At 38.3% G+C, this 23,347-nt stretch overlaps 1 protein-coding gene and 1 pseudogene across 4 annotated transcripts in view; one reads left to right on the forward strand and one right to left on the reverse strand.

The window, feature by feature from the left end:
- PLEKHA5 (pleckstrin homology domain containing A5) overlaps positions 1–23,347 on the forward strand; it is a 242,566-nt gene that overhangs the window by 204,805 nt on the left and 14,414 nt on the right. For 2 of the 3 annotated variants that reach the window (XM_082666875.1, XM_082666876.1), the window contains exons 18-25: positions 189–251; positions 1,653–1,733; positions 1,867–2,016; positions 15,068–15,169; positions 17,870–17,981; positions 18,876–18,922; positions 19,691–19,879; positions 20,719–20,836. In XM_082666875.1, the coding sequence (XP_082523001.1) occupies positions 189–251; positions 1,653–1,733; positions 1,867–2,016; positions 15,068–15,169; positions 17,870–17,981; positions 18,876–18,922; positions 19,691–19,879; positions 20,719–20,836 (862 nt within the window). The remainder of the gene's footprint in view (positions 1–188; positions 252–1,652; positions 1,734–1,866; positions 2,017–15,067; positions 15,170–17,869; positions 17,982–18,875; positions 18,923–19,690; positions 19,880–20,718; positions 20,837–23,347) is intronic. The other variant, XM_082666877.1, reaches the window with a different exon arrangement.
- On the reverse strand, positions 9,665–10,492 carry LOC309829173 (COMM domain-containing protein 7-like; annotated as a pseudogene). The gene is made up of 2 exons: positions 9,988–10,492; positions 9,665–9,766 (listed from the first exon to the last, which is right to left on the reverse strand). The product of its transcript is annotated as a COMM domain-containing protein 7-like (transcript).

Below are 23,347 nucleotides of genomic sequence, written 5' to 3' on the forward strand. Positions count from 1 at the left end.
GTATCACTGTTAAATAATTTTCTATTTTTGTAATGATCTGTGTTTGAATTAAACTTCTAAAAGTATAAGAATCATTAAAAACCCATTTTTGTTACTGTTATATAAATCTAAAATATTAACTATAAGCTAATTAAATGTGTATTTTTAAAATTATTTTTAAAGTTGTTCTATGACATTTTCCCTTATAGCTGTCACAGGATGAATGTAGAGGCACATTATACAAATACAGACCTGAAGAAGTAGATATTGATGTACGTATTAGCATGCGATATATTATCAATGCTCTGTCATACTCTCTGGCAAAACACTGGAACTAAGCATGACAAAAAATTTCCTCTTCCTCTCCCGCCGTCCAAAATGACATCAAATAAGTAACGTTTTCTTCTTTTGCGCCAATTAAATCCTCACTTCCTGATTTATTCCCTGCCCACCCCACGCCCGTAGCAGCTGAACATAATTTAAAATCATTTAAATGAAAGTAAAGACTATTTCTTATATAAAATTATGCAGGATTGGAGACAAAGTAAAATTGTCTGTCATCTAGAGAAAGTATTAGCCTCAAGAAATTCTGTCACTGCATCCTTTGTTATTGTTGTTAATCATATTTTACATCACTGACGTCCCTATTTATATCTCATTCTTCCCTCCTTTCCCCTGGTTTTATTCCATTGACTTGTACCTCCTTCTCATTTCAGTTGTATCCCATCTGATGTAGCTTGAGTTGTGTTGTCTAACAAAGTTAAGGTGGTTACTTTTTTTTTTTTTTTTTTGCGGTACGCGGGCCTCTCACTGTTGTGGCCTCTCCCGTTGCGGAGCACAGGCTCCGGACGCGCAGGCCCAGCGGCCATGGCTCACGGGCCCAGCTGCTCCGCGGCATGTGGGATCTTCCCGGACCGGGGCACGAACCCGTGTCCCCTGCTTCGGCAGGCAGACTCTCAACCACTGCACCACCAGGGAAGCCCAAGGTGGTTACTTTAATGGATAAATGGCAAAGAAAGTGGAATCTCAAATTTCTTGCTTTCTTATCATTATGCAGTAACGTTTGGGACATAGTTACAGTTTGTCCAGGGTTTTTATTTTCAGACATGCAGTGAACTGGTTTATTGCGGGATTGAAATTTTATTAAAGTACCCGCTCATATTTTTGTAATTTAATAAATTGGGGTATTACCAAGAATTTAAAACATTAAAACTATTGAAAGTGATTTTTCTCCATTAGCAATGTTTTTAGTTAGAAGCGATTTTTCTGAAGAACATAAGAACATAATTTTAAAAATATAAAAACAGAATCCAGTCTGTGTTCTAATTAAGGACTGCATAAGTTACTTAACCTATCCAGCAGTTTGTAGAGAAAATATCTTAACCACATTAAAATGATTCATTAAAGTTATATGAGACTGCCTGATTACTAAGAATCTTTTGAATTATGTAGGTTAAATAGTATGGTTGAAATGCTTTTTCACTCTATATGCATTTTTTAAGCATTCTATCTTTAAAGGCTATATTTTAGTTTTTATTTTACTGATTGAAATAAAGACTGACCTAATTAGCTATTCCATGGCTGTTTTAAATGTGTTTTTTTTATTATGCCTAAATCCAATTACAGGGAAAATTAAAAATTGCTAACAAAAGATGTCTTCTCTTGTAACCTAGGTCAAGTTAAGCCGATTATGCGAGCAAGATAAAGTGGTACATGCTCTGGAAGAGAAACTTCAGCAGCTCCACAAGGAGAAAGTAGGACAATTATGTTTATTATCTACAATTGATGTTACTTTATATCACTATTATCAGGACACTGATAACTAAAGTAAAAAAGAATTAATTCGATGATGCAGAATATTAAGTGTAATCATTTTTATTATAATAGTACACGCTTGAGCAAGCTTTGCTGTCAGCCAGCCAAGAGATAGAAATGAATGCAGATAACCCAGCAGCCATTCAGACCGTGGTGTTACAGAGGGACGATTTACAAAATGGACTGCTTAGCACATGTCGAGAACTCTCTCGAGCCACTGCCGTAAGTAGCAGATTTTCTGTCCTAGTGAGAGTCACTGGAATGTTACGTAGTTCTTTTTTTTTTTTCTATTTATTTATATCTCTATTTAAGTGGGCTTTCTTTAGGATTTTTCTTTATTATAACAAAAATTTAATTTGTTATTAGTTAATAATAACAAAAACAAAGGGTGGTCTTTGTTTTTTTTAATTAGTGGGGCTTTTGTTCTTTGTGAAATAGTTTTACAGAGAAGATAAATACACCTGGTTATATATTATGAAAATGAAAAGTTCTTAAGAATGTTAAAATTTATTGTGTTAAGAAAATAAATGTTTTATTATAATAATTTTTGGAAGGTAGTAATTGGATTCATTTAACCACCCATTTCAATTATAGGCTCCTGTGAAATGCTTTTAAGATGCTGTCAACATTACCATTTTATAGCTACAGTGTGATCTAAGTTTAGATGATAGTTTTGAGTGAGAAATATAATTAGCAGAATCTTTTAACCCATAGTCAAGTTACTTGATGAAGAGTCTCTTCGGATTACCAAATCTAAAAGTCTTACTTAGGGCTTCCCTGGTGGCGCAGTGGTTGAGAGTCCACCTGCTGATGCAGGGGACACGGGTTCGTGCCCCGGTCCGGGAAGATCCCACATGCTGCGGAGCGGCTGGGCCCGTGAGCCATGGCCGCTGGGCCTGCGCATCCGGAGCCTGTGCTCCGCAGCGGGAGAGGCCACAACAGTGAGAGGCCCGCGTACTGCAAAAAAAATAAATAAATAAAAATAGAATAAAAGTCTTACTTAGAGTATATAAATTGAGTGTTTTATGAGCTTAAACAGTCTACTTTAGATCCTGTGATGTCATCATTTCTAAAGACAGTAAGAGCACCCGCCCAAGCAGCCCTTTGAAAGGGGAAAAAACCACCTGTTATAGAAAACTGCTAACACACCCTTGTCTGTACCTTCAGTGGGCTGTTTAGGGGGCAGCTACCTTTTAAGAAAGTCCACAGACAGTATAGCTTAACTAAGAGAGGTCTTTCCAACTGCGAAGCCACCAGAATCTCAACATGACTTCAATTCTAAACACTAAATTCACATTCCAAACATGAACTGTTTTTAAAGGAATATGCCATGGTTTTATATAAATCAAAACTTGGTTTTTGTGCCTCTTAAGTACCTTATATTTAATATACTTATTCTTTTTAAAAAAAAAATACTATTATTGGAACTTCCCTGTTGGCGCAGTGGTTAAGAATCCGCCTGCCAATGCAGGGGACGTGGATTCCATCCCTGGTCCGGGAAGATCCCACATGCCAGGGAGCAACTAATCCCATTTACCACAACTACTGAGCCCGCATGTCGCAACTACTGATCCTGTGTGCTGCAGCTACTGAAGCCTGTGCGCCTAGAGCCCATGCTCCGCAACAAGAGAAGCCACCGCAACGAGAAGCCCGTGCACTGCAATGAAGAGTGGCCCCCGCTCACCACAACTAAAGCCCACACACAGCAACAAAGACCCAACCCAGCCCCCCCCCCAAAAAAATGTGATGAATGATTGAACTGAATGACTTACCCAACATTACAAAGCAAATAAATGCAATGCCCAGAGGTCAAATGCAGGTCTTCTAACCATAGTCCTGAAGACTTAGATCTACATGGCTTTTTATAATATCATCATAGAGAAACTATATGAACCTAAAATGTTGTCTGCAAGCGAGAAGTCATTTAGTTCGTCAGTGATGGGTAAGATTTGGAAGAAAGAGGAAGTCCACACAGGACAAAATGCTCTGAACCATAGCCCAGAGATGAGAATGTGCAGGATATGTTTGGAGAAGCAAAAAATAGAACTGACTGGCTGACTGAAATAGAGGATGCGGATTATGAGATAAGAAAGGGGAAGAGGGGTTAAGCTGTCAGTTCCAAGCTAATGAAAAGCTCAGTATCCCTGTGACAACCTGAGTCAAATCAAAATTAAGTTAGAAACTATTTCATGATGTCATGTCTGTTACGGAAAGTTCTAGGGATGTACAATGTTCCATTAAACTGTTACTTCTTCCCTTACCAAATAGGTTTCATAACTTAAATATGATTAGTAGGCTTAGAATTTGCTCCATCCCAAGGTAACTTCAGTTGTGATGGAAGTTTTATCAGAATATGTTCAAAGAAATTAATTATGTTTGAGTATCTCATTTTCTGGTTGTTATCCCATATAATCACTTTCCTGGGGTTTTTTTTCTTTGCCTTTAGCATTATTTCTTTGCCTTTGCCTTTAGCATTATTCAGTGGTCATTACAAACCCTCAATATGTTCTTCTAAGACATGTTTTAATGCATAGAATACAAAGCATGTTATTTGTGCCTTTATGTAAACATACTCATTTTGTAGCTTAAGGCTATAAATGGTGTGTTTATAACAACATACTGGACATATGGTTGGCACTCAATGGATGTTGATTAGACATAAATTTGAACTACATTTATGCCAGCAGAATCCCAAAGGATTCCTCTGATTCTTTCACAGTTGATTTGGGGCCTTGGTTCAAATCCAAGCCTTGAGTTATAAAAGATACAACATAAGAGGTATAACATTAAGGCCTCCATAGATCAAAGCCTTGATTCTGAGAACATCTTCTCCTCACCTGGTCGGCCACTGAGGTATTAAAACTAAGATTAACACAAGGTAAACATGTAAAGCAGTGTTCCCTTTGTGTTTGATTTAATTCTTTTTTTTTAAATTTATTTATTTATTTTATTTTTGGCTGCATTGGGTCTTTGTTGCTGCACCGGGCTTTCTCTAGTTGTGGCGAGCAGGGGCTACCCTTTGTTGTGGTGTGCAGGCTTCTCATTGCGGTGGCTTCTCTTGTCGCACAGCGCGGGCTCTAGATGCGCGAGCTTCAGTAGTTGTGGCTCGCAGGCTCTAGAGCACAGTCTCAGTAGTTGCGGCGCACAGGCTTAGTTGCTCCGCAGCATGTGGGATCTTCCTGGACCAGAGATTGAACCCTTGTCCCTGCATTGGCAGCCGGATTCTTAACCACTGTGCCACCAGGGAAGTCCTTGATTTAATTCCTGATGCAGCATCTCCTCTCCCTAAGCCCCACCCACCAGACACACACATGCTTTAAGCATATAATGACTTTGTGTGCTCTCCTGGCCTCTACTTCTTTTTTTCTTTCTTTCATTTTAATTTTTTAAATTTTATTCTACTTCTTTTTAACCTAAGCCTGATTAGTGAGAAAAATTTTTATAGCAGTCAGTTATACCTTGAAAGTTTTCAATGTGTTGCTGTCTTTGCTTAGGTTTTCTTCTGAAAGCAGAGCCTGGGATGAGGACCTGGGCTCAGAAAGTTTATTTGGGAGCGATTACAGGAAGCTGAAGTGAGGGAGGGAGTGTGGAGAATGAGACAGGGAGGGAGAAAAGCCAATAGAGGTTTCATTTCTGAGTTGGTCACCGCTGTGGGTGACCCTCAGGGGACTGTCTGAGGAAATGAGCTGAGAATGTTTGAACATGAGAATGTTTCCGAATTTTCCGCTGAGAGGCGGAGAGGCTAGGGTATCTATCACTCCTTGGTCGAAGTTGCCCCGGGGTTCTTAATTCACCCACATTTCCAATCCGCCTTAGCTAATTGACCACGAACGCTGGCACACGTGGAGCTGAACCACAGTTTCTTGAAATCAGGTGGGCAGAGGGCATAAACATCTGCTGCAGTCACCTCTCTTGGGGAGTTTACATTAGGCCTTGTCTCTAACTGTAAGAGAAATATCCTCATGCTTTATCCGCTTAACAGGTGCTGCTTTTATTCTTTCCGACAATTCAAGGAGCCAGGTAAAGCAGACGCCATGCACATGTCTTAGATGAGAATGTGGGGCTCATCCAATAAAATATATTTGTATTTCTATATTTTGTACATATATTGTCTGGTTTGGTCCTTAAGCAAATGCTTTGCAAAATAGATATAATTATTATCTCTATTTTATTTTCATTTTTATTACCTCCATTGCACAGATGAAGAAGAAACTCAGGTTCATAGAGGTTAAATGACTTGCGAAAGTGACATAGCCAATACGAAAAAGTCAACACCTAAATCAAGGACTTTTTAAATTCTAGGGCTTCTGTACTTTGTATTCCACTTCACTGTCTGTGTGGTCACTAATTTGTACTTTCTGAAACTTGGAATCAAATCTAGATTCTCTTACTCAGAAATCTCAACTTGGGATTTCATAGTTCAATCCTGGTTTTGGCACCAAAATAATTAATTAGTTAATTAATTAAAATTGGACTTTCAGATATCAGAAAACAAGTATAAAGGCCCCCAGTCATCCCGAATGGCTGGTAGATGGCTTATGCATTTATCTACTGCAGAATAGGACCAATATATGAAATAATAGTAAATACTGTGAATATTTCTGGAGTTTATTGAGTGCCAGGTTCCATTATAAATGCTTTTACATGTACTTAAGCCACATAATAACCCTTTGACAAGGGCACTATTATTACTATGTTAAAAATGGAAAACTGAAGGACAGAGAGATTGCCCAGGGTTACGTAGTGAATAAGCATTATGTATAGACTTCCATTAAACTTATTTATGTTTTAAACCGGCTTCTGCATGGGAGGGCCATGAGTAAATGGAGATTTTAGACTAGAATGGATAAACTTAAAGGGGCAAGGGAGGAGGACAAATGAACCTCCTTGAGGAGAAGCTTGCACATTAAATGTTTTCATATTCTCATTCTCAGTGAAACAAAGAGCTACTGAGAATTATGGTGACAGCAAAGTGTGTTTTTTTTTTTTACAGAAGATCTGTTGACATCTATGAATTGTCACGAATACGCTTTGAAAGATTTCAAGATAGTTTTTAAATACCCTGGTCATTTCATGATCACAATACTGCATTCCCAGAAATAGAGACAGTCAGGTGTGATACACCTCCTGATGTGCTGCAGTGGAAAGTACCCAGCAACACTTGTGAGGTTTGGAAAATCAAATGTGAATCTCAGCAAGCCTCAATATCCAACTAGGAGTTTATAGGAAACACAGGAAACAGAAGAGCAAACTAAGCAATACCACAGGAATTCAATTAACAAAATCTAGCCTCGGAGAAATTCTACAGAACAAGTTCTGTAGAATTCTCTTCAACAAATAAGTAGCAAGGGAATAAAGACGGGGGTGTAGGGAAATCATTATAGTTAAAAATATTTTTTAGGAAATTCCCTGGCAATCCAGTGGTTAGGACTTGGCACTCTCACTGCTGGGGCCCCAGGTTCTATCCCAGGTTGGGAAACTAAGATCCCACAAGCCTTGCGGTGCCACCACAAATATATATATATATATTTTTTAATATTTTTTAGAGGAATACATATTAATGATTTAAATAAGTAAGAATTTGCCTGTTATTTTCATTTCTTTTCTTTAGAAATGCATACTGATTTATAAATGAAATGATATGATGGCTGGTGTTTGCTTTCAAATAATCTCACAAGGATAGAAAATGGATGCTGTAGATGAAACCAAATTGGCCACGTATTGATAACTATTGAATTAGGGTGCTAGTGGGCTACTTTTGTTTATATTTGGAAATGCCATTGTGTATGTCTGCGAAAGGTTAAAAGAAAATTCACAAAAATGCTAACAAAAGGGTAGCATAATAATAGGTCTTTTTTTTCATCTTATCCTGTATTCTAATTTTTCTACTTTTTTAAAATTTATTTTATTTTTGGCTGCGTTGGGTCTTTGTTGCTGCGCGTGGGCTTTCTCTAGTTGTGGCGAGTGGCAGCTACTCTTCGTTGGGGTGTGTGGGTTTCTCATTGCAGTGGCTTCTCTTGTTGCGGAGCACGGGTTCTAGGCACACAGGCTTCAGTAGTTGTGGCGCATGGGCTCCGTAGTTGTGGTTTGCGGGCTCTAGAGCGCTGGCTCAGTAGTTGTGGCGCAGGGGCTTAGTTGCTCTGCAGCATGTGGGATCTTCCCGGACCACAGCTCAAACCCGTGTCCCCTGCATTGGCAGGAGGATTCTTAACCACTGCGCCACCAGGGAAGCCCTTTCTACTTTTATAAGTATAAAAATTTATTATATCTTCAATTTGTACAGTAAAAAGTAACGACTTTCTTTGAGATGGAATATTGTTTTGTTTCAAAGAGAAGATTAGAAGAGAAACTAAATATATGAGTTAATGATTATATTTAGCCAATGAGTTAAAGATTATAAGTAGTCAAAACAGATGACTATAATTGTTATCGTAAACTAGAAATTTAAAATAAAGGTGGCTCTATAACCATGCCTGATTTAGTTGAACCTCACTTTATACCGTTTGAATTTGGTCCCTTGCAACATCTTTTTTGGTTTAAAAAAGCCAGTATTGGGGAATTCCCTTGTGGTCCAGTGGTTAGGACTCCACGCTTCCACTGCAGGGAGCCCAGGTTTTATCCCTGGTGAGGGGAACCAAAATCCTGCAAGCCGCGCAGCGTGGCCAAATAAATAAATAAATATTTAAAAGCCAATATAGTAGTCATTATTAGATAGTATAGTAAGATATGTGCTTAGTAAATAGTGATTTTTATTTGAGATGCAGTTATGTAGTAAGGCAAGTATAAAATCATAAAAGGCCTTCTTTTTTTAAAAAAATTATTCAAAGTACTAAACACATTCTTAAAAATCTATGGCAAGAAATTTCTACATCCTGAAGGTAAAAACGAAATCAGATTGACTTTATCTTGACTGATCTCAAAAATCAACTGCTTCTAATACCCAGTTGACAGAATTGTTATTGTTGAGTGGTAGTGGCCAAAATTAATATTTTTTGTGCCTAATCCCCAAAACATAACAGTAAATTTACATAGCGCAGTATTTTAATTATCCAAGGTTTAGCAGTGGACATTAATCTGTAATATTTAAAATCGAAGAGTTGGCGCTTAAGAAGCTAATAGTCACATATCTATGTTATCGCCTCGTCTCTATTTTGAAACAGAAAATCTACTGCCAATTCCTTACCAAAGCCTTATGCTCCATTTTTTTTTTTTCTTCAGAACCTTTTTTATTCTTCTGACCACCAGAGAAGGTCAGCTTGAACCAAAACAAGCTGAAATAGCCTCAGAAGGCCCACCTCATTACACACAACAGGGCAAAACCTGAAGTGAAGCCTCAGTTTTTTTCAGAGCAGACTCAGCATGTATTCTTACACAGGTGTCCACTAAAGACTGATCAACAAAGCACCACCACCACAAACATACAAACACTGTTGGGGGCTCCCCCGTGTGTCATTCACGGAGTCCGCCTCTTCCTCAGCCATAAGCAAGCCCTTCCTTGTTCTTTTGCGGGGGAAGGTCCTCCGTGCATAGAGCGATAGACCATTTATTTACTCTGGAACTTGGAAAGGAAGGTGACTCAACTTATTTCCTCCCCTGCATCTGAGATGCAGTCACTTCTCTGAATATGTGAACGGTGATCTGGGAGATAGGTGGTAGAGGGTCCCTCAACAAAGACTCTTCAGGACCAGCCTGTCAGGCTTCTTACGTACTTAATCCTTTGTTTTTCAGAAACCTTTGCACCTGGGCTCCCAAGGGGCAAGCAGGCCCAAAGGAGCGGCCACAGGCCTGGGAGCGAGCGGCCTCTCTGAGCAGTCACCGGGGAGGAGGAGGGGGCAGGGAGGGGCGAGGTGGAGATGCAGGGGGACAGAAATCAGCTGAAACACTCCATGCTGGTTCTGACTCGCTCCATCTCGTGCAGGAAGCTGTAGAACTGAGGCAAGGTTAATTCTATGTATAAATTTTCCGTTTGGGGCTTCCCTGGTGGCGCAGTGATTGAGAGTCCGCCTGCCGATGCAGGGGACACGGGTTCGTGCCCCGGTCCGGGAAGATCCCACATGCCGCGGAGCGGCTGGGCCCGTGAGCCATGGCCGCTGAGCCTGCACGTCCGGAGCCTGTGCTCCGCAACGGGAGAGGCCACAGCAGTGAGAGGCCCACGTACCGCAAAAAGAAGAAAAAAAATTTTTCCGTTTGATTTCCTTTCTTAACCACCAACTTTAATTGTAAAAACATACTTCCCACTTTTTCCAGTTCTCTGCTCCCAGACGTCACTCCAAATGTCCACTCCATATCTATAAGCTGGTTAATCATCAGAGTCTGACCTGTGGCCCATCGAGCAAGGGTGGGAGCATTCTGTTTCCACTTTTCAGAAAAGTAGGTGACTTTCTCTTCACTGAGACTCAGAGTTATGAAATCAGCCTGGACCTGCTCAGCTGTGAGACTCTTCTTCAAGGCACCATTTGAAATCAGGAGGAGGCTCTTCACGATGCTTCTGACGGGGCCGGGGCTGATTTGCTTGGTGGTGGCAAATTCAGAGAGCTGAGCCAGAAACCTTTCCATCTCTTCTGGCTCAGTGAGGCAGTGGAAGAGCACTTCCTTCAGGGCTGAGAACTTCTGCGCGCCCAGCTGGTTCAGCTGCTGCGCATAGCTACCCATGGCCCCGGGCACGGGTCGGGTCCTCTGTGCAGTGCCGGCGGCACATGGCGTCCGCTCAGCCCCACGGACCCCCAGCTCCCGCGCCTCCCCAGACTTCCTCCTTCACGCCGCCCTTCATTTTTTAAATAGAAAACAGAACAGGGACTTCCCTGGTGGCTCAGTGGTCAAGAATCCGCCTGCTAGTACAGGGGACACGGGTTCGAGCCCTGGTCTGGGAAGATCCACATGCCGTGGAGCAGCTAAGCCCGTGCGCCACAACTACTGAGCCTGCGCTCTAGAGCCCACGAGCCACAACTGCTGAGCCCACGTGCCGCAGCTACCGAGGCCACATGCCGCAACTACCGAGCCTGCGTGCTGCAGCTACTGAAGCCTGCACACCTAGAGCCCGTGCTCCGCAACAAGAGAAGCCACCGCAGTGGAGAGTGGCCCCCGCTCGCCACAACTAGAGAAAGCCCGTGTGCAGCAATGAAGACCCAATGCAGACAAATTAATTAATTAAATTTTTTAAAAATCCTCTCTCATCTTTTTGGTAGTCTGGGGTTTCATTGCCTCTGAGGATTACAAACCTACTTGTAGTTTGTTTATTTTTTTCCCTGCGGTGGCCGAGTCTTGCCTCAGTACAGACTATAAAGAAGTAACCACTATTAGAATGTACTTGTTCCAAGCCTTAAACTTGGACTAAGTCAAATTTTTAAAAAGTTTTCTGCCATCCCTCAAGCAACTCCACACATGCACACACACATTTTTTTTTTTAAACCTTTGTTATAGTAGGTCACATTCTCGGAAAAGTACACAGGTTTAACTGCGCAAACATGGCTAACACCCGTAGCAAGACACTGAATTCTACTAACGTGCCAGAAACTTCCCTCCCAGTGATGGCTCCTCCCCAAACACCACTGCCTGACTTTTAAACTCTACATTAGCTTTGCCTGTTTTTCTGTTTTCGTTTTTGTTTTTGCGGTACGCGGGCCTCTCACTGCCGTGGCCTCTCCCGCTACGGAGCACAGGCTCCAGACGCACAGGCTCGGCGGCCGTGGCTCATGGGCCCAGCCGCTCCGCGGCACGTGGGATCTTCCCGGACCGGGGCATGAACCCGTGTCCCCTGCACCGGCAGGCGGACTCTCAACCACTACGCCACCAGGGAAGCCCTAGCTTTGCCTGTTTTTGAACTTAGTATAATCACGTAGTATATACTATTTGGCTTTTTTTAACATTATGAGGTTCATCCACGTGGTTGTAAATTGCAGGATTTAACTCATTCTCTTAACTGTATGGCATGAAGGTCCATGTTTTTATTGAAAGCACTGCTGTGTTTCCTGACTTGTGCCTGTGATTTTAAGATAATTGTATATTTGCAAGTCGTTACCCCTTTTAATTGCCTTAGTGCACCTATATATTATCTTCTTGACAAAAAAGAAGAGTAATCTCATATTTAAAGATTTTAACGTTGTACTTGTATAAGCCACTAAATTCTTTAATGAAATACTCAGCCAGGTGTTAGGAGGACGGATGTTATGCCAGTGCTGCCTCTTTTCTTCCTGTCCCCGTTGACTTGTGTTACCACCCTCCCATAATCATGCTGGAGGAGCCCAGAGGTAAAGGCAGAAACAGGCCCATCAGGATAATGGGACTCAGGCCAACTGGTACAGTACAATGGCAGGACTTTCCAGGTTAGGAAAATTAGAAGTATATTGTGTTTCTTCACCCCTAGAATATTAGTAGAGTAACCTCTACCTCTCAATCTCTATTTTTCCTGTGTTTCTGTAAGAAAGACAAGAATTTCCACCATCCTAAAATGTTCTTGTATTTAGTTGCGTCTGCAGCACCTTTGGTCTCCCCTTGAACTTTTCTACAAAAGAAGCTCAGTGTCAGCCTGGCAATGCCATCTCACTTCATTGCTGGGCTGCCACTGGGTCTGTTATCCTCATTTTACCCTCCCTGAAGCTTTCAAAGGCCCACTATTTAATTTTGCAGTTTTTGTGGTGCTTACAATTTAGAAGATGGCTAGAAGCAATTTTTCTTTTCTTTTTTGGGCACGCCGCATGGCTTGCAGGATCTTAGTTCCCTATCCCGGGATTGAACCTGCGTCCTCAGCAGTGAAAGCGTGGAGTCCTAACCACTAGACTGCCAGGGAATTCCTTTTTTTTTTTTTTTTTTTCCTTTTCTTTCGTTTTGCAGGCAATTTTTCTTGAAGGAGATCAATATCCTTATTGATTCGGGTGAAAACAGTTTGCTGAAGCCAAGTCAGGAGGGTAATATTTACACAATATAAATGAGATTTAAATCTTTAGTCCTTTACCACTTTGCCTTTTTAAAATTTAATTCACTGTGAAATCTGCATAATAACTCCCTAAATTATATAATATAGAGATGATAAAAAAAATCTCCAGTGGTTTATCTCTACTTTTTTAAAAAACGTAATCCAGGGCTTCCCTGGTGGCGCAGTGGTTGAGGGTCCGCCTGCCGATGCAGGGGACACGGGTTTGTGCCCCGGTCCGGGAGCATCCCGCATGCCGCGGAGCGGCTGGGCCCGTGAGCCGTGGCCGCTGGGCCTGTGCGTCTGGAGCCTATGCTCTGCGGCGGAAGAGGCCACAGCAGTGAGAGGCCCGCGTACACAAAAAAAAGAAACAAAAAACAAAAAAACGTAATCCATTGTAAAACCCACTTATGGACTTCCCTGGTGGTGCAGTGGTTAAGAATCCACCTGCCAATGCAGGGGACATGGGTTTGAGCCCTGGTCCGGGAAGATCCCACATGCTGCAGAGCAACTAAGCCCCTGCGCCACAACTACTGAGCCAGCGCTCTAGAGCCTGCGAGCCACAACTACTGAAGCCTGTGCGCTTAAAGCCCGTGGTCCTCAACAAGAGAAGCCACCGCAATAAGAAGCCCGCACACCACAGCAAAGAGTAGCCCCCTGCTCAACGCAATTAGAGAAAGCCCGCCGGCAGCAACGAAGACCCAACGCAGCCATAAATTAATTAATTTTTTAAAAAACTTTATAAGGAGACATCTTAAATTCAAAAAGCAGTTATTCCAAATGGCCCAAATTTTAACACTCATTTTAATTTTTAAAGGTAATTTTCATTGCCTAAGTTTTTAAGCAATTGTAAGCTAGTTGCAGAATATAGAAAATAGAGAACCTCTAGGAATTTGAATATTGCTGCTTTATTTTTTTTTTTAACTGTTAAGATGATTTTCAGTACCTCTCTTCTACATTCAGTACCCTCTTTTCTTATCCCAAAACTATTGCTGTTGTTAAACTAGCATTTCCCAGGGGAGCTTTGCTTAGAGCAGTTCAAGTCAAGAAATCTATGGTCAAGGGAAGTTCTTAGACAAGAGTTACTAATTCATTTTACAACAGCATTCAGTAAACATTTGTTGGTTGTGTCATGTGTGCCAACATCACGCTAGATACTGGTGACAAAATAGTGATCAAATATAGTTCCTGTCCTTAGTTTATCAATTTGACCTCATACCACTCTCTGAAATGTCTGAAGAGTACGTACACTCCTGTGGAATAGCTTCCCTGAAGCAGAATGACATGACAATGTACTTTTGAGCACTTGTAGAATTATTCTATATTAAATAGATGACAGGTGGATAAGGATCAAGTATGAAAGTTTTCTCTGTGATTTGAGGGTTTGGGGGTAGTTCTTTTTCCCCAAAGGAGAAAAGTATAGGTGGGTAGTACCTCTATTGAGTCTCTAGGAACAAAATTCACTAGATTAGTTAGCTGAATTAGCTTCATTACATTACTGTAAATTTATTCTAAGTGAAGTCATGTCAGGCTTCTGGTGTTATTGAAAATCCAGCATGCTAAAATACAACCTATTTAGTGTTTTTATTCCTGGACAAATTTTAATCATGTCAGATAAGAAAGTGCTTTATTTATGCCTCTTCTGCATTTAAAAAAATCACTTTCAAGAAAAATTTAATGTATTACTATGAATAAAATAACACATTTTGGGCTTCCCTGGTGGCGCAGTGGTTGAGAATCTGCCTGCTAATGCAGGGGACACGGGTTCGAGCCCTGGTCCGGGAGGATCCCACATGCCACGGAGCAACTAGGCCCGTGAGCCACAACTACTGAGCCTGCGCGTCTGGAACCTGTGCTCCGCAACAAGAGAGGCCGCGATAGTGAGAGGCCCATGCACCGCGATGAAGAGTGGCCGCCACTTGCGACAACTAGAGAAAGCCCTCGCACAGAAACGAAGACCCAACACAGCAAAAATAAATTAATTAATAAACTCCTACCCCGAACATCTTCTTAAAAAAAAAAAAAACACACATTTTCTCAAAATAAAACTCTTTAGATATTAGAATCAACTGAATATTTTGATGTCATGAATGAATAAATAATAAATAGTTGAGGTGGGTTTGTTTGGGTTTTTTTGGTTGTTTAGGGTTTTTTTTGGGGGGGGGTTAGTAATTTTGAGTATAGCAGCAGCACAATAATAAATAATTCAGTTCCTCAGTAAATTTTTCTTAAATTGAGCAAAAAAGAGGAAAAAAATAAAGGAAAATGAGTTATAAAATTTTTTATGTTGTCCATTGTAAACTACAGGATTAATAACACACCAGCACATTTTCTCCATTAAAGTAATTAAAGCTCTGATTTCAGGAACTGGAACGAGCATGGAGAGAATATGATAAGTTAGAATACGATGTAACTCTCACCAGGAACCAGATGCAAGAGCAGCTAGATCGCCTTGGTGAAATTCAGGTACAGAATTACAATATTTTTACATTGTTTTAACTGGCTTTGACTGGTACTGTACAACCCGTCTTGTTAGCTTCATGCACACCGTTAACAGTTTTTGCATTATTGGCTACCTAACATCTGGGTTTCAATACTTTCAATGATAGGAATCTTACGATCTCACAAAGTAGCTCATCCCTCACTGTTTAAAAGTTCTTTATCCTATTGGGCACATGGTGAGCCCTAGAGTGTTCTGTGCTCCTAGCTAACTATGTCACTTAGCACTGAAGTGTCAAATTATCTTATCCATTCTACATTAAATCCCTCTCATTTATCAAACCATTATTTAGCCTATTGTCTTGACTGCTATTTTATTAGAATAGAGGAAGATGCAGCACCATTTGGCATAAAGAATCCAGTTTTGTGAATAGGCAGATATGGAATGAAGTTCCAGGTGTTTGTTTTCTTATCTATAAAGTTGAAATAACAATACCTGTCTTAAAGTGTTGCCCTGAGGAATGGAAATAATACATATTTAAGAAAATAATAAAAGTCACTTTATGCTTGTGACCCTATGTAAATTTGGTCATCTGCATTGCAAGCCCAGTAGACTCAACAAATCAATACAACAAATAAAGAGTAAGGTTGACTCATAGAATGTCAACTGTCTTCTATGCATGCTGTCCAAAATAGTAACCACCAACCACGTGTAGCTGTTGGGCACTTGCAATGTTGCTAGTGTGACTGAGGAACTGAATTTTTAATTATCTGAATTTAAGTAGCCATGTGTGGTTGTGACTTCTGTACTGAACACTGAAGTTACTAAATACAATAGAAAAAATTGGTAAACATCTAAACCTCAACCAAGGGATCAACAAACTTTTTCTGTGAAAGGCTAGATATTAAATATTTTAGATGTTACAGGTGTATACGCTCTGTCACAAAATCTTTGGTGTTTGGGGGTTTTTAATAACCCCTTAAGATTATAAAATTTATTTTTAGCTCACAGGCCATAAAAAAGAAGCCATGGGCCAAAGCAGTTTGCCAATCCTGATTTAACCTAACAAAAAAAAGCTCATCATGAAAATTTAATAACTATATTATAGGACATAAGAGAAGACCTGAATAAATGGAGAGGTATAATTGCTATACTATGTTCACCGATGGCCTGATTTAACGTTATCATGATGGAAATTCTTCCCATAAGCACAATTCCATTCCAATCAAATTTCCAGAAAAAATTAACAAAATGATTCTATATTTTTAGGGTATAATAAAGACCACAGTAGTTAGACATTTTTTGAAAAAATAAAGAACTAGGAAACACACCTTATGAGAAGTAGCATTGCGCATGTAACCTTAGGCCAGTTACATAACAGCTTTGTACCTCAGTTTCTACAGCTGTAAGATGAAAATAATAATGATACCTACCCCTGTTGGGTTATTATCATGGTTAAATGTGTTGATTTTTTTTGAAGCACTTAGAATAGAACCAGGCAAATAAAACAGACTATATATATAAGTGTTTGTTAAATACATAAGTAAACAATGAAGACATTATAAAAAACTTGAAAAATGACATACTAGGAAGAAGTGAAGTATCTTTGACCTCTAAAAATTCAACAAGTCACTGTCTAGATTTGCAAAGAACTTTTTAATTTGGAGAAACAATGCATTAGAAAAATAGACAAAGAACATGAGTAGTTTTAATTAATGGAAAATTTAACTCACATTGCTAACAAGTGTTTGAAAAGTTGATCAGTGTAACTAGTAACCAGAGAAATCGCAAAATAAAAGAAAAATGAGATTTTCATTGTACACCTTTCAGATAGACAAAAATATGTATATTTTTTAAATTAGTGCAAAAGTAATACATATTCTATATGTGCAATTATCTGATTTTTATAGTTTATATTCCCTCCCTATAAGTCTTTATCAGTATTCACATCTCAGGGCTGACATAACTGTTACAGTTATCGTACTTATTTACCTATTTCTTTTATAGTTATATTCTAAAAATGATATTTATCATTTTTGTATTTATCAATAAGAGTCATTAGAGTTTTACTAGAATCTTACTAAGATGATCTTATTTTGGCTTCAGTTAGAGTATTTAGCCTAAGGGACATGAACTAGGGTAGTAAAGAAATAACTTTAGGATAGAGTAAAAATGGCAATAATCAATTTCAAAAACTGAAAATTTGTCCTGCAAATATATTTAACTCTATCAGTAAAAACTCTTCAAATTGCCCTTTCTTTTTTTTGTTTTTTGGCATTTCTCTATGTTCTAGAACTTAAGAGGCTAAAATACTTTCCTTTTTTTCCCCTAAAAATGTTTTGTTTAATTTGGGATTTGTGAGTTTCTGATCTGTTGTGTTTTTGTTTTGTTTTGTTGGTTTTGGTTTGGGGGAGGGTTCCACATTTTTAGTCCCATCTAATCAGTATTCCTTCCTGGGATTGTAAGTAACTCAACACAATGCGTATTGAAAAGATGTGAAATAGTGTGTGTAGGTCTGAAATATTTAATTTTTCTGTTTCTCTGCTTTTTTTCTTTTATCTTTGCCATTGACATTGTAAAATTGAGAAGGTCACACAGATCATATTAAATATTCTTAAAACTTAATCCACTGCAATTCTCATTTTTTAAGTATATAATTAGTGGAATTTATAACTGTATTTAATGATTTTTCCCCCTGTATGTGGTCTGTCCATTTTTACTGATAGACTGAATCAGCAGGAATTCAGCGTGCACAACTTCAGAAAGAACTCTGGAGAATTCAGGATGTCATGGAAGGACTGAGTAAACACAAACAGCAGAGAGGCACTGCAGAAACAGGTACATTAGCTTCATCTTTTATTCTGCACTTATTGACCATAATAATATATCTAAATGGAATAACACATAGAATTGGATTTCTCTTGTTATTTTAATGGATTTTTGACATTAGAAAACAGGCACTTTGTAATATTGAATCAGTACCCAAGTTTATATATAATATAGAAAGCAAAAGTTTGACCAACCACACTCACACAAAAATGAATCATTGTTTTGTGTCTATAATTATAAATGCACACAGTGTTTTGGTTTGGGGAGTTTTTTCCCCACAACAGAAAATGTTGTTTTTCATCAATATGTTTTTTTTCTCCTTAACAATACAATACAATAACAGCTGTGTAAGAATCATTGTATAGATGAACTATAATTTATCCATTTCGGTGTTGATGAACAATGTAGGTTGCTTCCAGGTTGTTGGGTGGGTAGGTGGGGTTTTTTGTTTTTCTTTCATAAGGCATGATGTAACGAACATTACTGTGTACATAATAAACACACCTGCTAGTACTAATGGGTTCTAGGAAATGAGAAATAAGTGCACATTTTTCATTTTGATATGCACAGCCAAATTGCTCTCCTAAAAGATTATATCAAATCATACTTAAACCAGTAGTATTTGAGAAAACCCATTTCCCCATACTCTTGTTTATATTAGATATTTCAGTTTGTATTTTTTAATGTATTGGGGTTTTTAAAATATATTTTATTGAAGTGTGGTTGATTTACAATGTGTTAATTTCTACTGTATAGCAATGTAATGGGTTTTAAATTCAGAAAACAAATGAGGGGTTAGAAACTAAAGACTTTGTTTAAAATAAATGAAATTGTTCCTTTTTTCTGTAGATTTAGGAAGATATGTTTAGTGTAAGTAGTTATATTTTACAATTTTTTTAATAGGCATGATAGGATCAAAGCCTTTCTCAACAGTTAAGTACAAAAATGAGGTAAGTTTGGATTGTTTCTCTAACTATAAATTAATTTATAATTAAAACATGAATTAGAATTTTCTCTACTCATAACAAAAATGTTTTCTAAATATGTTTGAGTTACTGTTTTGATCTTGAAATTTTGCTGGGTCAGTAATTTGATTCTTCTAACAAATGTGATCTTCTTCCCTTTTCTTAGTGGAAAAAAAAATTGAATCACTACTTCTCATCTATGTTAGAACTTTAACATTGTCATACTTTTTCTAATCTAAGTACTTTGAGTATTTATTTATCATTGTTTGGTATGATAAGTTGGCTGTGTATCATGCATACCATAAAGAAATGACAACTACAAAGAGATACTGTCAACCTAGTTGAAAGCATCTGTGGTCTTGAATTTTGTATAAAAGCCAATCAAAAAGAAATGTTCTTTCTTTTCTCTTAAAAATTAGCAAAACAATACAGAGTGAGATTTTTTTAAATGAATTCTTTCCTTTTATTTTTAAAATGAAATACAGTAGTTTCATACATTTGTTTTGATGTTGAGCTTTAGAGTAAAGCTAACCTGTGTGTTACAGAAAAAATTAAATGCAGTCAAATTTAAAACCCAGTTATTGGCTATCATAAACATTTTTTTGTTTTACTTTTTAATATGAGACTCTTGGCTTGGCAGTGTCCCTTTAATTATCTTAAAGTGAATGTAAGTTAACTTACCATTGCAAAGAATTTCGATATACTTAATTCAATATGCTTATCTAAATAAGGTGACTATTCTACAATCTTTAGGAAGAGGAAGTAGTCCCACCTCGTCCTCCACTTCCTCGGTCCTATGACTTTACAGACCAGCCTCCCATAATCCCCCCTCTGCCCAGTGATAGCAGCTCCTTGCTCTGTTATAGCAGGGGCCCAGTCCATCTGCCCGAAGAAAAGAAGATTCACCAAGTTCAAGGATATCCAAGAAATGGATCTCACTGTGTAAGTGGCTGCAATAGCCACAGAATAATCAATCGTACATGCCCTCATTTTTCAAACTTAATTTATTTTAGACTCAAACTTTTTTTTATTATAACACCACTTTTAGCCAGCACTTTTTTGTTCATATATAACATTATCATTTGTTTTTCCTGTTTTAGTTTTACCATTCTTATTTTGTAATATTTTCACAATTTTAATAAAATTTCATAGTTTCTGCTTTTCATGAATATTTTCATAAAGTGGTTACTTTATGTGCCTGTGTTTAAGGAGCCATATTTTAAATATACCATTTCAGGATATTAGAAGCAAAATGATATCTTTAGATCAGAAAGACGCAAGGAAAAGAAGATTCTTACCAGGAATGATCAAAAGGTTGGGATGTGGGCAGTTCAGTCTAGGAAAACTGTTAGAGGATGTGGACATTGCCAAGGAAAGACATTACCCATGGAAACTGGAAAAAAGGAGTTTGGGGATTAAACAAATAAATGTAAAATGTAATAAGCAAGGAGAAGAGAACAAGGAGAAAAGGAATAGGGCTAATTGAGTTAATATGATATAATTATTTTTAGACTTTAGTTTTACTATGATAAAAATGTTCTGATGACTTTGTCCCTAAGAGGAATATTCTTAATTTTAAAATCAAAAGATATGCTGGTTAAAAATCTTTTATAAAGTCTTTTTTTCTACCCTAATTGTAACATATATTAATTGTGTTATACTCAAGATAGCTGACTGAGGCTTTTAATTGTTAGAGTGTGAGTTTTTAGAGATAAACATTTTAAAAGAGACTTTTGCCTTTGTGTGTGTGTTTGTGTGTGATTACATATCTTCCTTTCAAGGGTCCAGATTATAGACTCTACAAGAGTGAACCAGAGTTAACAACAGTGGCAGAAGTTGATGAGTCTAATGGAGAAGAAAAATCAGAATCTGTTTCAGAAATGGAAACTTCTGTTAAAGGTCAGCATTTGAGATATGTTTTATCTCCTGCGTTTTTCAGACACCTTAGAAATAAATTTAGTTTATATGTTGACACAGTACATATACACGTCCACAGTCCCTCATCTGAAACCTTTGGAATCTGATGTGTTTCTGAATTTAGAAGTTTCAGATATTGGGAAGATAACATGACCCATAAACCACATATCAACATGTCATCTCTCTCTGCTGAGACAAATATGGCAAAATGTGGGATTTTTCAGAAAAGTAATTTCTGATCATAACCCACTAGTCAATTTTTTTTTAATAATCTGCTAAAGGGTCATAAAGTAAAGCTTGAAAAATAGTGAGTGGTAATATTCACATAGCTTTTTCCATAATTGGAATATCCTTCTAGGTTTTCTGATGCTGGGTTTTGTGTTGTTGTTGTTTTGGGGTTTTTTTTAATTAGAAAAATACTGCCATCTTGAAAACTTAATATTTATATACCTTTCTCATTCTCATCCAAATCATATATTTTTCTCATTGAAAGTCTTTGTTAACTTTATCTTTTCATACACAGATGTAAGTGAAACAGTCATAGTCTTCATCCTTACCATATTCGTGCATATAATTATAAATACGCAGGAAATATCAGACTGCAAACAAAAGTAAATGTTTTTGGCAAATAGGTAACTAGATACCTGGCCAGTCCTCCACAGATTATAAATGCTGGTTCATATCATTTTAAATATTTTTGAGACGCTTCAACAAGTTGCAGAAAAGTAAAGAGAGGGATGTTCAGGCCAAAAATTACATGAAGGGTAGTGCATTAGTCTGCTCAGGCCACCATAAAAAAATACCATAGACTGAGTGGTTTAAACAACAGAAGTTTATTCTCACAGTTCTGGAGGCTAGAAGTCCCAGACCAAGTTCTGAGAGGGTTTGGTTTCGGGTGAGGACTCTTTTCCTGGCTTGTAGATGCTGCCTCGCTCACATGGCCTTTCCTATGAGTGCCTGTAAATTCTCTGGTATCTCATTTTATAAGGACACTAATCTGTGGGGGCCAGGGCCCCACCCTTATGACCTCATTTAAGCTTAATGACCTCCTTTTAATCCCCATCTCCAAATATAGTCACATCAAGAATTAGGGCTTCAACAGGCATTTTAGGAGGACCAATTCAGTCCATAGCAAGAGGCATCCAGGAAGTAAAGTGGAGCGTGAAAGCCAGCTTTCACCTTGTGACAGGACAAAGCTCAGAGCATGAACAAATTAGGAGTCTGCTAGGAGACCCCCTCAAATAAAGCTGGGGCCCTCTGAGGGTTATACTCTCAGTGAAAACTGATTAACTCAATTTCATCAAAATTTAAAACTTTTGCCCATCAGAATGGAAGAAAATATTATCAGTACATATACCTTACAAAATCCTTGTATCCAGAATATATAAATAACTCTTGCAAATCAGTAATAAAGATAAACAACCCAATAAAAAAGTAGGCAAGGGCTTCCCTGGTGGCGCAGTGGTTGAGAGTCTGCCTGCCGATGCAGGGGACATGGATTCGTGCCCTGGTCCGGGAAGATCCCACATGCCGCGGAGCGGCTGGGCCCGTGAGCCATGGCCGCTGAGCCTGCGCGTCCAGAGCCTGTGCTCCGCAATGGCAGAGGCCACAACAGTGAGAGGCCCGCATACCGCAAAAACAAAACAAAACAAACAAACAAAAAAAAAAGTAGGCAAAAAAAGCCTTGGAGAGTTAACAAACCAGGTATACAAATGGCCAATAAGCACATGGAAAAGCTTACAACTTATTAATCACAAAAGAAATGCAGTTTTAATGCAAATAAAAATCACATTTCACACCTTCTAGAATGGCTAAACTTGAAAGACTGACTACCTAGTGTTGGTTAGGATGTGGAACAATTGGAATTCACACACATTTCTGAGGTGGTATAGGATGGAACAATAGTTTGGCAGTTTCTCATAAAGTTAAACATGCAGTCATCATAGCCAGTAATTCTATATATTTACCTAAGAAAAATGAAAACATAATCCCTCAAAAGACTTATACAAGGGTTGTTATAGCAGCTTTAATTCATAATAGACAAAAACTGGAAGCAGTCATATGTCTGTCAACAAGAGTACGGCTAAACAGGTTGTAATACTTCTCAGCAAAAAACTGATAGATGTATTTAGTCATAACAATGGTATCATCTGAAATGTGTTCTCTAATATGGCTTGAATTCTTCCTGGAAGTTTTTCCTCTTTTAAATTTTGGGTTTTTTTTTTTTTTTTTTAGTATATAATCATAAGCTCTCATCTAATAAATTGTCTGAAGTGTACAGATCGATTACAGTGTAGTTTATTTTGTACCACAAGACTTAAAGTCGGGCTTTTAAAAATGGACCACTGACTAGCATAGTAGAAGGCTTTCCTTTATTTGAACTGTAAAAATTACTTGTAATACATCAGTCCAGCTCTTCACATTCTCAAATATACAACTGTAATAAACACAGAGTTCATAAACCATATTAAAACTTCATTAAGCTGCAGATTG

This window comes from Grampus griseus (genome assembly GCF_964374135.1).
Source record: "Grampus griseus genome assembly, chromosome: 11".
NCBI classification, from domain to species: domain Eukaryota; kingdom Metazoa; phylum Chordata; class Mammalia; order Artiodactyla; family Delphinidae; genus Grampus; species Grampus griseus.